Raw genomic sequence first — 12,066 nt, forward strand, 5'->3', positions numbered from 1 at the left:
TCATTAACCTAATGTAAACTGTGGACTTTAGTTCATAATAATGTATGTATGTTGGCTCATCAACTGTAACCATGTACCACACCAAGGTAAGATGTGAATAATGAAGTAACTGAGCCATGGTGGAGCAGAGAAGGTAACAGAACTCGGAACATCCTGCTCATTTTTCTGTAAGCCTAAAACCACTCTAAAAGGGGAAGGCTATTACTTTAACAAACAGTTCCTTACTATGGGTTCTGTTTGCAGTTTACAAACGAAAGCCATCTTTCGGTTCACTGACCCGCACACGGAGACCAGGCTCTAGTCTAGACAATGCTGAGTGTCTGAACTGGGCTTTTCCAAAGGAAAAAGAAATCTATGCCAACTGTTAAAATCACATCCCGTCTCCCCTACAGAGCAACTGAGGTGCCCTCCAGGTCAAAACACAAGAGGTTACATTTGTAGATTGATCAAGAATTGGTACTTTCCCCTTTAAAAACCATAAACTAAAGTTTAGGAAACAGGTGAATTAGATGTTTGATTCACAGCATGGAACAGATTCTTTGAGAGATAAAGAGGGTGAAGAAAATAATACCTGAAACAGGAGGAGAAGGAGGAGGCGGAGGAGGCGGTGCAGAGGGGAAGCAGAGGAAGAAAGGAGGAGAGGAGGGGGAAGGGAGGCAGATGAAAGGCAGGGAGGGAGGAGGAGGAACAGGTGGGCGTGGAGAAAGATCGTGGACAAAGACAAGGTCTATGAGAGGCTTTTTCCAGACACTCTCCTCCCAACCTCCCGCCACACACACACACACACACACACACACACACACACACACACCTGGTCTGCACAGAAATAAGCACCCTGCACCAATGAGGTGTAGTTAGCAATGCAGGTCATTTTTATTAGTTATAAATAAAGTACAAAAAATCCACCAAAAGTGAATCTAAGCATTTACACGATTCCTAATGTCTCCGCCTTTTCATTGATGCACTATTGCTTTAATATTCATAATAAATATTCTTCTAGCTTTCTGCTATAAAATAGTCTATGTAGCAAAATGTTGCACAGCACAACAGAACAGAACAGCAGGAGGATTACAAAAAAAGGACAATCAACACTGAGGATAATCCTTTCACTTACCAGGGGCAACCAAATTACCCCCTGGAGGGCCCGGTGTGGCTGGCTCCACAGCTGAGAAATGAGCTGCAGCCAAGGCCAGGGGTGGGGGTGGGGGAGGGGAAGGGAAGGCTGCGGTGAGGAGTGGGGGGCACAGCCCAGCCAGGGCAAAGGGCCCCTTCCCACTCTGACCCTGCAGAGCAGCGTAAGGCATGTCCGTCCGGGAGCCTTGCCAAGAGGGCAGTGTCTGCCAGGCCCGGCAGCGGTGGTCTGCGCCCGGTGGGCCACTCCACAGGCCCTCTCAGAGGAAAGCAGGAGAGCAAGGCTCCAGGGCGGAGGCAGGAAGGGAAGCCGGGCAAGCAGCAGGCAGGAAGCCCAGGGAACGGGACCCATGGTCCAGCCGGAGCAAAGTTGGGGCTTAGGGACCGGGCACGGCCCAGCCACTTCTCCAAGGCTGGCCAGGCAGTGCTGCGAATTGGGCATCCACTTCCTCCCCCATCAGCACCATCCCAGGGGGCCGCACGTGGAGGGTGAGCTGCTCCGTTAGGCAAAGGCAGTGATGTCAAGAGGCAAGAGGCAAGGCGGGCTGGAAAGGAGGGGAAGGAGGAGAGGAGAGAAGAGGCAGACATGCGGGAAGCACAGGAGTGGCTCTCCCACTCCCGGCCAGGCTTCCTCTGGGGGCATGGACCTCTTCTCTCTCCTTCAGCTCAAAGGCATCGCAGCTCACAGCTGTGCAGGCTTTGAGGCCGCCACTTCCCCAAACCCTCCCCTAGCACTCCTCCGGGGGTGGTGAGACTGGAGCCCACCCACACCCACAGCAGCACCCCCTGCCCAGAGCCCCCTGGAGCAATGGCAGAGAGTAAAGAGGAGACACTGGGGCGGAGAAGCCATGAGTCTAAAATCTGTGTCCCAATCTGTTATCAAGGGTGATTGCTCAATAAGAAAGTCTCCAAGAAATGCTAGGATGGGGTGCCAATTCTAAACACCATAGTTTGGGGCTCATCCCATCCCCATAACTAACAAGACATGGGTTTCAGCTCACTCTCCAAGTGACCGCCAAGCCTTGTGAAAGCACATGGCCCGTATCCAGGGATGAGTCCACGTGTCCTGCCTCCCTGTCCCTCCAGGACGCTGCATATGAAAGGACAGAAGCCCTCCGGATAGCTCCTTAGAGCAAATCCACCGGACACATTCACGGTCTGCTCTGTTCCTCTCCTCTTCTTTCCTTCCTTCCTTTCTTCTCTCCTGGGAGGGTGACTTAGCACAGCATGGTAGTCTCCCATCAAATTCGTGTCATTTTCTCTGAATCCCAGGGTCCCTGGAGACCCTCCAGCTCACCTCCTGGCCCCCACCCCAAAACCCAGAAAACTGAGACACAGAGGGGCCAATGGATTTGTTCAAGGTCACAGAGAAGGTTACAATAGAGCTGGTCTGAAAACCTGAGCCTCCTAATCTCTGGTCCAGGGTTCATTCTCATAAGCCAGGATCCTGCCAGTCATGTCCGAAGGGAACATTCTGGAACCAGAGGGATTTGTTGCCCAGGTGGAGAGAGTGACTTCCAGTGCCCCCAGAGCTTCCTCAGACGATGGAGGCAGGGTGGGCTGAGGTGTGGGAAGGGCAAGGGAAGACAGGAGTTAGGGGGGACGAGGGTGGCAAGTGAAAGGATTATCCCAGTCTGCTGACGAGTGCAAATTATATTAATATATGTGCTAAATACAGTCACTATATTGGAGTTTTTCACTAGATCACAGCATACAGAATCAAAAGTTTGCATTTCATATGGAATGTATCCAAAGAGGCCAGCACCACAGTAGGACAGCTTGCAATCACACACCCTGATATTTGGACGAAATAAAGTTCGCGGAATTTTATTTAAAAAAAATTTTTTTGTATTCGTAGTTGTTTGTCATCGTACCAATGCATGCAAAGCATTCCACTCCCAGAAACAACGGCAAAATGAGGTAATAGGAGTAATAAAAAAAATTAGTATCCTTTCTAAATAAATAAATTATAATTAAAAATGCAAAATAACTATAAAAATAATTAAATAAGAACCCACGATATCTACAAGTTAGTCATAAATTATGATTGTTAAATATAAGGCATTTAAACTCACAAAACCCTGTAAACTAGCAACGTGCCATGTTTTTTGTTTTTTGTTTTTTGTTTTTTCTATCAGCTGAAATCGCTCTAGCATTTGCTCTACGCACGCAGGAGATGAAACACGAGGGGTAGGGGACCTGACAGACGTTGCTACAGCCCCACGCGGGGAGTGTGTGTCCCGCCGGCCGGCGGGGGAGGGGGGGTGGCTTGGGGGATTTCTTCAAGAAAAAAAAATCTGGTGCTTTTTCTTCACCATTGAAAAAACTGTGCTTGTTCGTTAGGCGTAAAGGGTTAAGAATACTTGCACGGAGGCTGGGAACTTTTGCAGAAGAGGAGCTAGAGTCCCGCCACAGGTGGTAGGCGAGGGCTGCAGGGCCCAAGGGGGTCCTGGCAAGTGGAGGAGCCCTGAGCCTCACCCTTTGTCCTCACAGGCCAGGCTGTGGTGTTGTTTTTTAGATTGGTGTCCCTGGTGGACCCACTGCGGCCAGGGCTGTGCTGTGGCTAGGAGGCCCAACTTGGTCCTGGGGCAGCTCTTGCCCCAGAAGGCACTCATGCGTCTCAGTCAAGAAAGGGTCTGAGTCCCTTGAGTTGAGCAGGAGGAGGAGAACAGTTGGTCTCTCCTCCTGGAGGTGGTGGGTGTGAGATGCTGAGGCCTGAGCCTGCCTCTTCTCCCCTTATCCCGGCTCCCGGACGAAGGGGGAAGGGGCCTCGAGGGAGCAAAAGCACAGACACCCTGTCCTCTCTTGTTGGCCAGACAGATGCCCTGATAAAGGAGCTTGGAGGTGCCTGGAACTCTGTCACCTCCTGTGCCCCCCTGCAGGGAAGAGGGCCCCAAGAGATGAGGGGAATGGGGCTTTAAGCTCTATCCCCAAAGCTAGTGCTGACCTCTTCCTTCCAGGTGATTCCCACCACCCCAGGCAGTGCCTAAAGTTAGCCTGGGGCACTCCGGGAGCCTGCAGACAACTGGGAGGAGGAGGAGACTACAGCCCACTCTCAGCCTCTGAAACAGACATCAGTGTCCACAGCAAGTCATTTCAACAGCTCAGTTGGCACACCGCTGTAATGACGTGAATGATGTATTGATGTCAGGGAGGATCAGAGAATGTGAGTGTTGGAAGGAAATTTAGCAAGCATCTATCGATAATCCAACCTCCTCGTGTGGCAGCAGAGAAAACTGAGGCCCAGAGAGGGGAAAGCAGGTTTCTAGCACTACCCACTTTGTCAGGGAAGAGCCAAGCCTCCAGCTCTCACTCCATCTACCCACTGGCCTTAGAGAGAACAAGAGCCCAAGACTAAGAGGGGAGTGACCTTCCCTAGACCATCCTGGCTACCTGTGGGTCAAACCAGGGTAGGAAGAATTCCCAACATACAGGGACAACTAGTAACTAGCTTTCCCAAAAATTCTGACTCAGAGGTACTTTCCACCTTGTTGGGGTCTCCACCTTTAGCCCTAGAGACACTGTTTACTCACTGGAATCAGAGAAGGGGGCGAGGTCAGGCTTATTGCCATTAACCCAGAATTAGACTATTCACCATTTTTGCACTATTCTTTGTGTCTTTGCTCCTCAGCTACAGTGTAAGCTCCCAGAGGAGGGATTTCTTCTTTGCTATCACCTGTCCCAACACCTGCACTGGCAGGTGCTCAGGAAGGATGGCTTAGGAACATACTTGTGCAACCTCCCACCAGGAGCCACCTCCCCCACTCTGCCTGTAGGTGTCCAGAGTAGCCATCCCTCCACCTGACAGTTCCCATTGTGCTAGAAGGTTCTGCCTCAAGCCATAATCTGCCTCCCAGTCATTTTTACCCATTGGTCCTCATTTTACCCTTTGTAGCAGCAATGCAGACTCAATTTCCTTAACCTTATGGAATTCCTTCATATATGTGATAAATATCCTGGATCCCCTAGTCTTCTCTTATTGATACAAGGGCATTGAGACTTGGGTGAGGGACAGGCCTTTGAGGGAAGTGCAAATGGAGGGGAGGGGTAAAGGAAGAGAGCAGAATCCCAGCTGAGCCAGGGGTTTCCTCTTATAGATAAAGAAAGTTGGGTTGGGATTGGTGGATTTGGTGGGATTTGGTAGATTTTCCCATCTCCATCCCTCTGTTCTTCCATCTCTCTGCTCTCCTTAAGGTTCAGAAAAACTGTGGGGTGGTGCAGTAAGAAACACAATATGGTTTCACCTGGAACTTCAGGTCTGCCTCTCCTACGGCCCCCACCCCTATACCCCAAGGAGGTTCCCAAGAGAGACTGTCAATATGTGGGCAGGTAGTATTAATCCTCACAACAGCTAGGTGAGGTAGAGAAGTGGAAATGGAGATGCACTGTTGCTTCTCCCCACTCCAAGGAGAAGGAAACTGAGGCACAGAGAAAGAAAGGGGCTTACCCAATGTTGTCAAAGAGTCAGAGAAAGAGCCAGAGGCTAGGGACACAGTGCCTCCCAAACCCAGCCAACAGGGTCTCAGGGCCAGGGCCATCTCCAAGGAAGATGATTTGAGCCATCCCAAAGGAAGTTCCAAGTTCTCCTCAAGGTCCACAGTATTTGGCCTCAGCCCTTGAGTGCTAGCTGAGAGCACTTTGGCCAGGACCAAGTATCCACCCCCTATGCTATCTTAGGTTCATCATCTGGTTAATTTTTTGCATATGGAGGCAGTGACCAAATTACCTATTTGGGACAGGGCATAAGCAGGCTGAAAGGAAGAAGTTGGTCTGAGCAGGGGTATCCTGGCTCTGAGGAACCTGGTGGCTACTTTAGTTAAAGGCTGGCCCCTCCCTGATTCAATGGGGGGGAGGTTGAAGGAGGGGGGAAGAATGCCTGGGGCTAAGAGGATGGGCTCTGGTACTGGGGCTCCCTCCTTCAAGACAGAATTCTTCTCTTACCTACTCAACCTCTGCCTTCCCAACCCTGGCTGAGCCCCTCAGAGGCCCATCTAAGACTCCCATCTGCTCCTTCTCCAGTCCTCCCCATTCTCAAATGGCCCCTTCCATGCTCCATGCATTGTAAACATGAGAAAAACCAAAGCAAAGGGAAAAAACAAAATGGAAAACAAAACAAGGACACCCCCATCCCCCTCCCTGCTTCCCAACCTGGGTGGGGGAAAAAATCCGTTTTTCATCGTAAACAAGATTTGGCTTTTTTTTTCCTTTTTTTTTCCCCCCTACTTCTGATTCTTTTTCCTTTTCTCTCTTAAAGATAGGAAGATTTGGGCTGTCATTGGTTGGTTTGGTCAGGCACCAAAACAAGAAACTCAATGAGAAATATTTGGTGCGAATTCGATAATAGCGACATGTCCACCACAAGATGACTAGAGCACCACACACAACATTTTTCTTAAGCTAACATGCTCTGGTTGCCATCCACAGAAATAGCTAGAGACCCCTACATGGTTTCTACGTGGTCGAGAGGTATATATACAATCCTTCAAAGGGCAGGATTGAGGGGCCGGTCTATCAGCTAGGACCTTCAGGATCACCTCTAGACTCTCAGCAGCATGGGCCCCCCCTTCCCACCCCTGCTCTGGGCACGGCCAGCTCCCTCCCTCCCGCGCAGCGAGGCAGATGGGGACAGTCACCATTTTGGATGGGTGGGTCCTCCCCGACCCTTCCTTTCCCTCGGACACTGATACCACCAACTCCTCTTTCCACAAAATGTGCTTGCAGGCTTTTCCTCTACGTCAAATGGCTCAGAAGGCAAAGTTTGGCTGCAAGGGCTATGGCCGTGGGGGGACCTGGTGAAGGAAAATGGGGCATCCACTGGCTAATTCCTTCCTCAGCTGTCAGCTCCCAGTTGTGTCTCAATGTCCACCCGGCAGATGGGGCATTTCTTGCTCATGGCGAGCCACTGGTCCACACAGAGTTGGTGAAAAAGATGCATACAGGGTAGGCGTCTGGAAGAGAGGGGGAGAGTCAGAGGAATGCCTGAGGGGAAGAACCCCAGGGCTGTTCCAGGAGTTGAGGGATAACGGTTACTCAAGGGACCAGGAGACTCACACCCAGGACTACTGGGGGACAGGCCAAAGAGGGTCATGGGAGCTCTGCCACTGAGTGAGGCTGTGGCTGGGATGGGAAATCACTATAGGAAGGAGAACACCCAAATTCTCCTTCTGCATGCAGCCTCTCAGTGCAGCCTGAAACAAAACCATGACTGTCTTAGACCCGTGGTTGGCCAATTGCGGCTTGTGAGCCACATGCAGCTCTTTGGCCCCTTGAGTATGGCTCTTCCACAAATTACCACAGCCTGGGCGAGTCTATTTTGAAGAAGTGGTGCTAGAAAAAGTTAAAAAAATTTGACTCTCAAAAGAAATTTCAATCGTTGTATTGTTGAAATTTGGCTCTGTTGACTAATGCGTTTGCCAACCACTGTCTTAGACCATCCAGGCCAAATAGCAGGCTGTTCTCTGAAACTTATCATCTATAAGTCCATACCCATAGGCACCACACATCTAGAATGTTCAACACCCTATCGTCCTAGAACAACCATAAAGCACACTGTGGCATTCTTGGCTCGTGTGCGCACACATACACACACAAGAAAACCCCACCCGACAAACAGCACATGACTGATTACCAATACCCACGAAGGAAAGAAGACGAATCCAAAAGGCTGGCCTCATACCTCACATCTTCTCCATCCTCCAGCATAGACAGACAAATTGTGCATTTCTCATCAGTGTCTGACTCCTCCCCCTCTTCCTTCTTGCCTTTGCCATTTTGGGGTCTTCTCTACGAAATACAAAGGGGGAGCATGTTATCTAGAGCAGACTCAACTGGTGGTCTTGGCCCTTACAACCTCTTCCCCCACCTTTGTCCTCCAGGGAGGCAGTCTCTTTTTAAGCTCCTAAGTTACACCCAGACTTCTACGCTCTTCCCAGGCCCTTCTCCCTGCCTAATCTCCACCCCTCCTTGCTGCAGAATACAGAGGTTAAAGTCAAATGAACTTTATTATTGTTGTTCCTGGCAATTTATGTCCCAGGCACAAACTTTACACTGCCCTAGGAGCATAGAGTTTGGAAAGGAACTGGATACCAATGAATCAATCCTTTGCAAAATGGTGGCTGTGCATAAACAGCTTCATCTTTTCTGTTCCCCTTATCCTGTTTACTTCTCCTTACACCCTTTCCAACCTAGATCCCTGTCTCCAGCTTTCTCCTCCACTTTCAGATGCAGCATGCTTCATCCATCCATCCATACATTCGTTCATCTAATTTTCTTTCCTTCTTTCCTCTCTCCCTCCTTCTCTTCCCTTCCTTCCTTCCTTCCTTCCTTCCTTCCTTCCTTCCTTCCTTCCTTCCTTCCTTCCTTCCTTCCTTCCTTTCTTCCTCCCTTCCTCTCTCTACTCCCTCTTTTTCTCTCTCCCTCCTTCCCTCCCTCCCTCCTTCCCTCCCATCTTTTCTTCCTTCCCTTCTCCTTCTCTCCATTCCTTCCTTCCTTTATTTCTTCTACTTATACATGTCTATCCTGAGGAGCTAAAGATGGGCTCTGGATTGACCGCAATGAGTATGTTCCTGCTCTGAGATTCTCAGTACTTGTCAAGCTTTTAATTCTTAGATTTTTAATTTTTTATTTATTTGTCTTCATATCAGACTATATGTTTAGAGCAGTTTTAGTTTACATAAAAATTGCTGCTCTGATGCCTTAGTTGCCCATTTGTCTACATGTGAGACTGGAGTTGGAATTGTTTTCTAAGGCAAGTCTTAGCCTTCTGTGCAGGCACTCCCCTTGCTCCCCCCACTCAGATACTAACATTCATTTCCCTGTACACCTTCCAACTCACAAGTCCACATGCACACACTTACCCAGCCTCCTCCCTTACTAATGAGAGGCCACCATCTCCCCTCCTGGTTACACCTGACAGAGGCCAAGGAGAAAACCTGGGAAGGCATTGCCCCTTCAGAGCATCTAATCAGAGCAAAGGCTTCTAGATTTTGGACTGTGCCCTTCTGTGGACAGCCAGGCTGAAGTCAACTAGACAACCTACATCCTCCCCACCCTCACCCTTACTATGCATGCTGATCTGCTGGCTGACTCACCTTCTTGTACTTGTGGGGGAAGGTGAACCTCTCGATGGTGTTCTGCACAGCTCCTCGAGTCACATTTCCCAACCTGTCCTCAAGCTGTAGTAGCTCCTGCAAAGAGAAAAATGTGGACGTGTGCACTCGTGTGCAAAGGCACATGTACACATGTGATGAGAGGGAGAGGCACTGACAGATGTTAGCAGGAAGTATTCATACAGCCATTCAGAAGAACTTGTCTGAAAGAATGAAATATCTCTACTTGCTCTCAGTTTCTTTCTCTTCCTCTCAACCCCAAGGCTCCTCCTGACCCCCTCATGCCCTACCCACCAGGAAGGGAAAGGAGAGAGGACATGATAAATGATAATAGCTTCTCTACCAATCCCACTGGAGTCAAGCTGGCCAGAGGATTCCCAGACAGAGGGGCAGGCGTACCTCATAGCTCTCCCGCACAGCAGAGATGTGTCTGCTGGGGTTCAGTCCCTGGAGAGCAAGGAAGTGAAGCTGCGGGTAAGGGTAGTTTCGGATTTCATGGACAACCTGTTGGGGAGAAAATGCCTCAGATAGGATTCAAGGCACCATGATCTCAGCATCTGACTCCTCTTCCCATAACAGCCAATCTGCATACTCTGAGAAACTGTGGGCAGAAGTGCCATTTTTCCTGCTCCCGGTCTCCCTCACCCCCTCAAGAACCAAGCTTATGCTGGACCAGCCCCAGAAAGAATAACAAAATCAGTGAGGTAACACCTGGCCTGATGGGTCATTTATTTCATGCCAGCAGGTACTGTTGTAGGCCTTTCAGATAGCTAACGAATTTAATGATCTTATCAGATTTGCAATGTAGGTGCAGTTACTATCATCATTTTACTGATAGGGTTAATGAGGCACGGGCACATTTAGTAAGTGGCCCAACTTATGCAACCAAGTGGCAGAGCCACCATTTCAAACCCAGGCAGTTGGGGAAGTGGGGGCAGAGTCAGTTCCCTCCCTCTTGACTCCACACTGTCTGACCCAGGTGGGGCAAGTGAGGACACAACATTTAAGAGGGCACTGTGATTGAGACAAGTAATATTTTATTGCAACATTTTTTTAAGAAAATCAAAATTAATATAAAATATCTGTAATGAACAAAATGTCAAATTTTTCAGTACAGAGAGGATCTGCCCCTGTACTTGTTTGGAGCTGCCTCACTCACCTCCCCCCGACCCAGGTGTGAGTCAGAGGGCCAGGTGTCCAGCATAGCTCCTCGTCTCATTCACTACATGCCCCTGGCCTGCTACTTAACCTATCTAAGCCTCTGTTTGCTCAGCTGTAAAATAGGGATATTGCCTCTTCACGTGGAGTTATCAAGAGGTTTAAATAATTCATTTAAATTGCTTAGAACAGTGCCTGGTATGCAGTAAGTGCTAAATAAATGTTAGCTTTTATTCTCAGTAAATGGTGATTCATAACAGGAACCGGAGGGCCTTAGGGCTGAGAGACTGCTGAGATTACTGCCCCCATGCCCCTCATTTTACTGATAAGGAGACTGAGGTATTGAGTGGTTAAAGACAGAGGCAGTCTTTAACAGTCTTTATTGTAACATTTTTTTAAGAAAATCAAAATTAATATAAAATATCTGTAATGAACAAAATGTCAAATTTTTGCTTTGGGGTAGCAACGTGAAGAAGCTGCCTGGGAATAAGAAGATTTTCAGTCTTTTGTTACATTACTGTTGTTGTTGTTGTTGTTAGTTTAATGAAACATCTTCACCTTCATTCCATGCAGCTTGTAATGCCCCCAAAGGGAACCTGGTCCTTTGGCAGACTCAGTGCCCTGCAGTGAGGAGAAGCCAGCCTCCTGCAGGAAGCTAACTGGATCAGCAGCCAGGCCACCCCTTGGGTCTCTTATGTTCCTCACACCAGCCCTGTGAGGTAGGCCAGGCAGGTGTCTTCATCCCATTTCACAGATAAGTAAATTAACAACCACGCAGGTACTGACCCTGAGAAATTAACTAAGTGCAAGTCATACAGGTTCCAGAGACCACCCTGCTTGCTATTAGCCCTGAGCCTTTCCCCACACCTGCAACAACCCGTTCCACCCTCCATTGCCCCACCCAGTCCTTGCAGCTGAGCTTCTAGTGCAACAGGTGCTCTCAAGTCAGAGTGGGAGTAAGAGTTGGGAGGGGAGGGGAGCAGTTGGCCTGCCTGGGAGCAATACACACAGAGAAACAGGACACAGGGAGCAGGACACAAGGAGCTGCAGGCCTCAGCCCACTGTGTCCCCCAAAAAACAACAGGAGTCCATTCCTGGCAGAGCCCCCCACTCACCATCTGCGTGGAGGAGGAGTTTCTGGGAAAGTGGTGCATTCGAGGCGTCGCTAGGTAATGCTGATAGTGCTGAAGGATGGGCCGCACCTGGAACTGAGCAGGGCTCAAGCTGGCGTCCACACTGAGATCCCTGCGGGGACATGGCCACAGTGAGCCACAGGGGGTACTCAGCCATCAGGTTACAGAAGGGACCTCAGACATCCAGCCCATGGTGGAGAACCAGAGTCACAAACTGCCAGAACTGCAAGAAACTGGACCTCCGTCACCCGTCCCCTCTCTTAACAGACATAAATGAGACTCAGAGAAGAAAGGGCTTTGTAAGGTCTGAAGGGGCTAGAATAGTCAAGACCCCGTATAACTTTTTGAAATGAGTGCACCTAAGCACCCTTCCAGGACACACAGCCCGCCCCCCAAGGGAAATGCTAAAAGAAAAATCCAAATAGAGCTAGTCAGGGATTCAAAGCAAAGACAAGGTCCAAATAGACTGGAGGGGGTAGAGGCCATACTTTAACCACTTGGAGCAAACAAGAGAAGAGGGCCTCAGCTTCTGTGCA

General features: G+C 49.4%; 1 protein-coding gene across 3 annotated transcripts in view; it reads right to left on the bottom strand.

The window, feature by feature from the left end:
- Positions 1-855: 855 nt before the first annotated feature.
- The window catches only part of ARK2C (arkadia (RNF111) C-terminal like ring finger ubiquitin ligase 2C), a 67,404-nt gene continuing 56,193 nt past the window's right edge, over positions 856-12,066 (bottom strand). For 2 of the 3 annotated variants that reach the window (XM_084887362.1, XM_084887364.1), the window contains 5 exons: positions 11,513-11,642; positions 9,639-9,743; positions 9,222-9,317; positions 7,808-7,914; positions 856-7,079 (listed from right to left, as the gene is read on the bottom strand). In XM_084887362.1, coding sequence (XP_084743488.1) covers positions 6,962-7,079; positions 7,808-7,914; positions 9,222-9,317; positions 9,639-9,743; positions 11,513-11,642 — 556 coding nt within the window. In that variant the 3' untranslated portion in view covers positions 856-6,961. The remainder of the gene's footprint in view (positions 7,080-7,807; positions 7,915-9,221; positions 9,318-9,638; positions 9,744-11,512; positions 11,643-12,066) is intronic. The other variant, XM_084887363.1, reaches the window with a different exon arrangement.

The sequence above is a fragment of the Pipistrellus hanaki genome (assembly GCF_964339955.1).
Source record: "Pipistrellus hanaki genome assembly, chromosome: 6".
Lineage (NCBI taxonomy): Eukaryota > Metazoa > Chordata > Mammalia > Chiroptera > Vespertilionidae > Pipistrellus > Pipistrellus hanaki.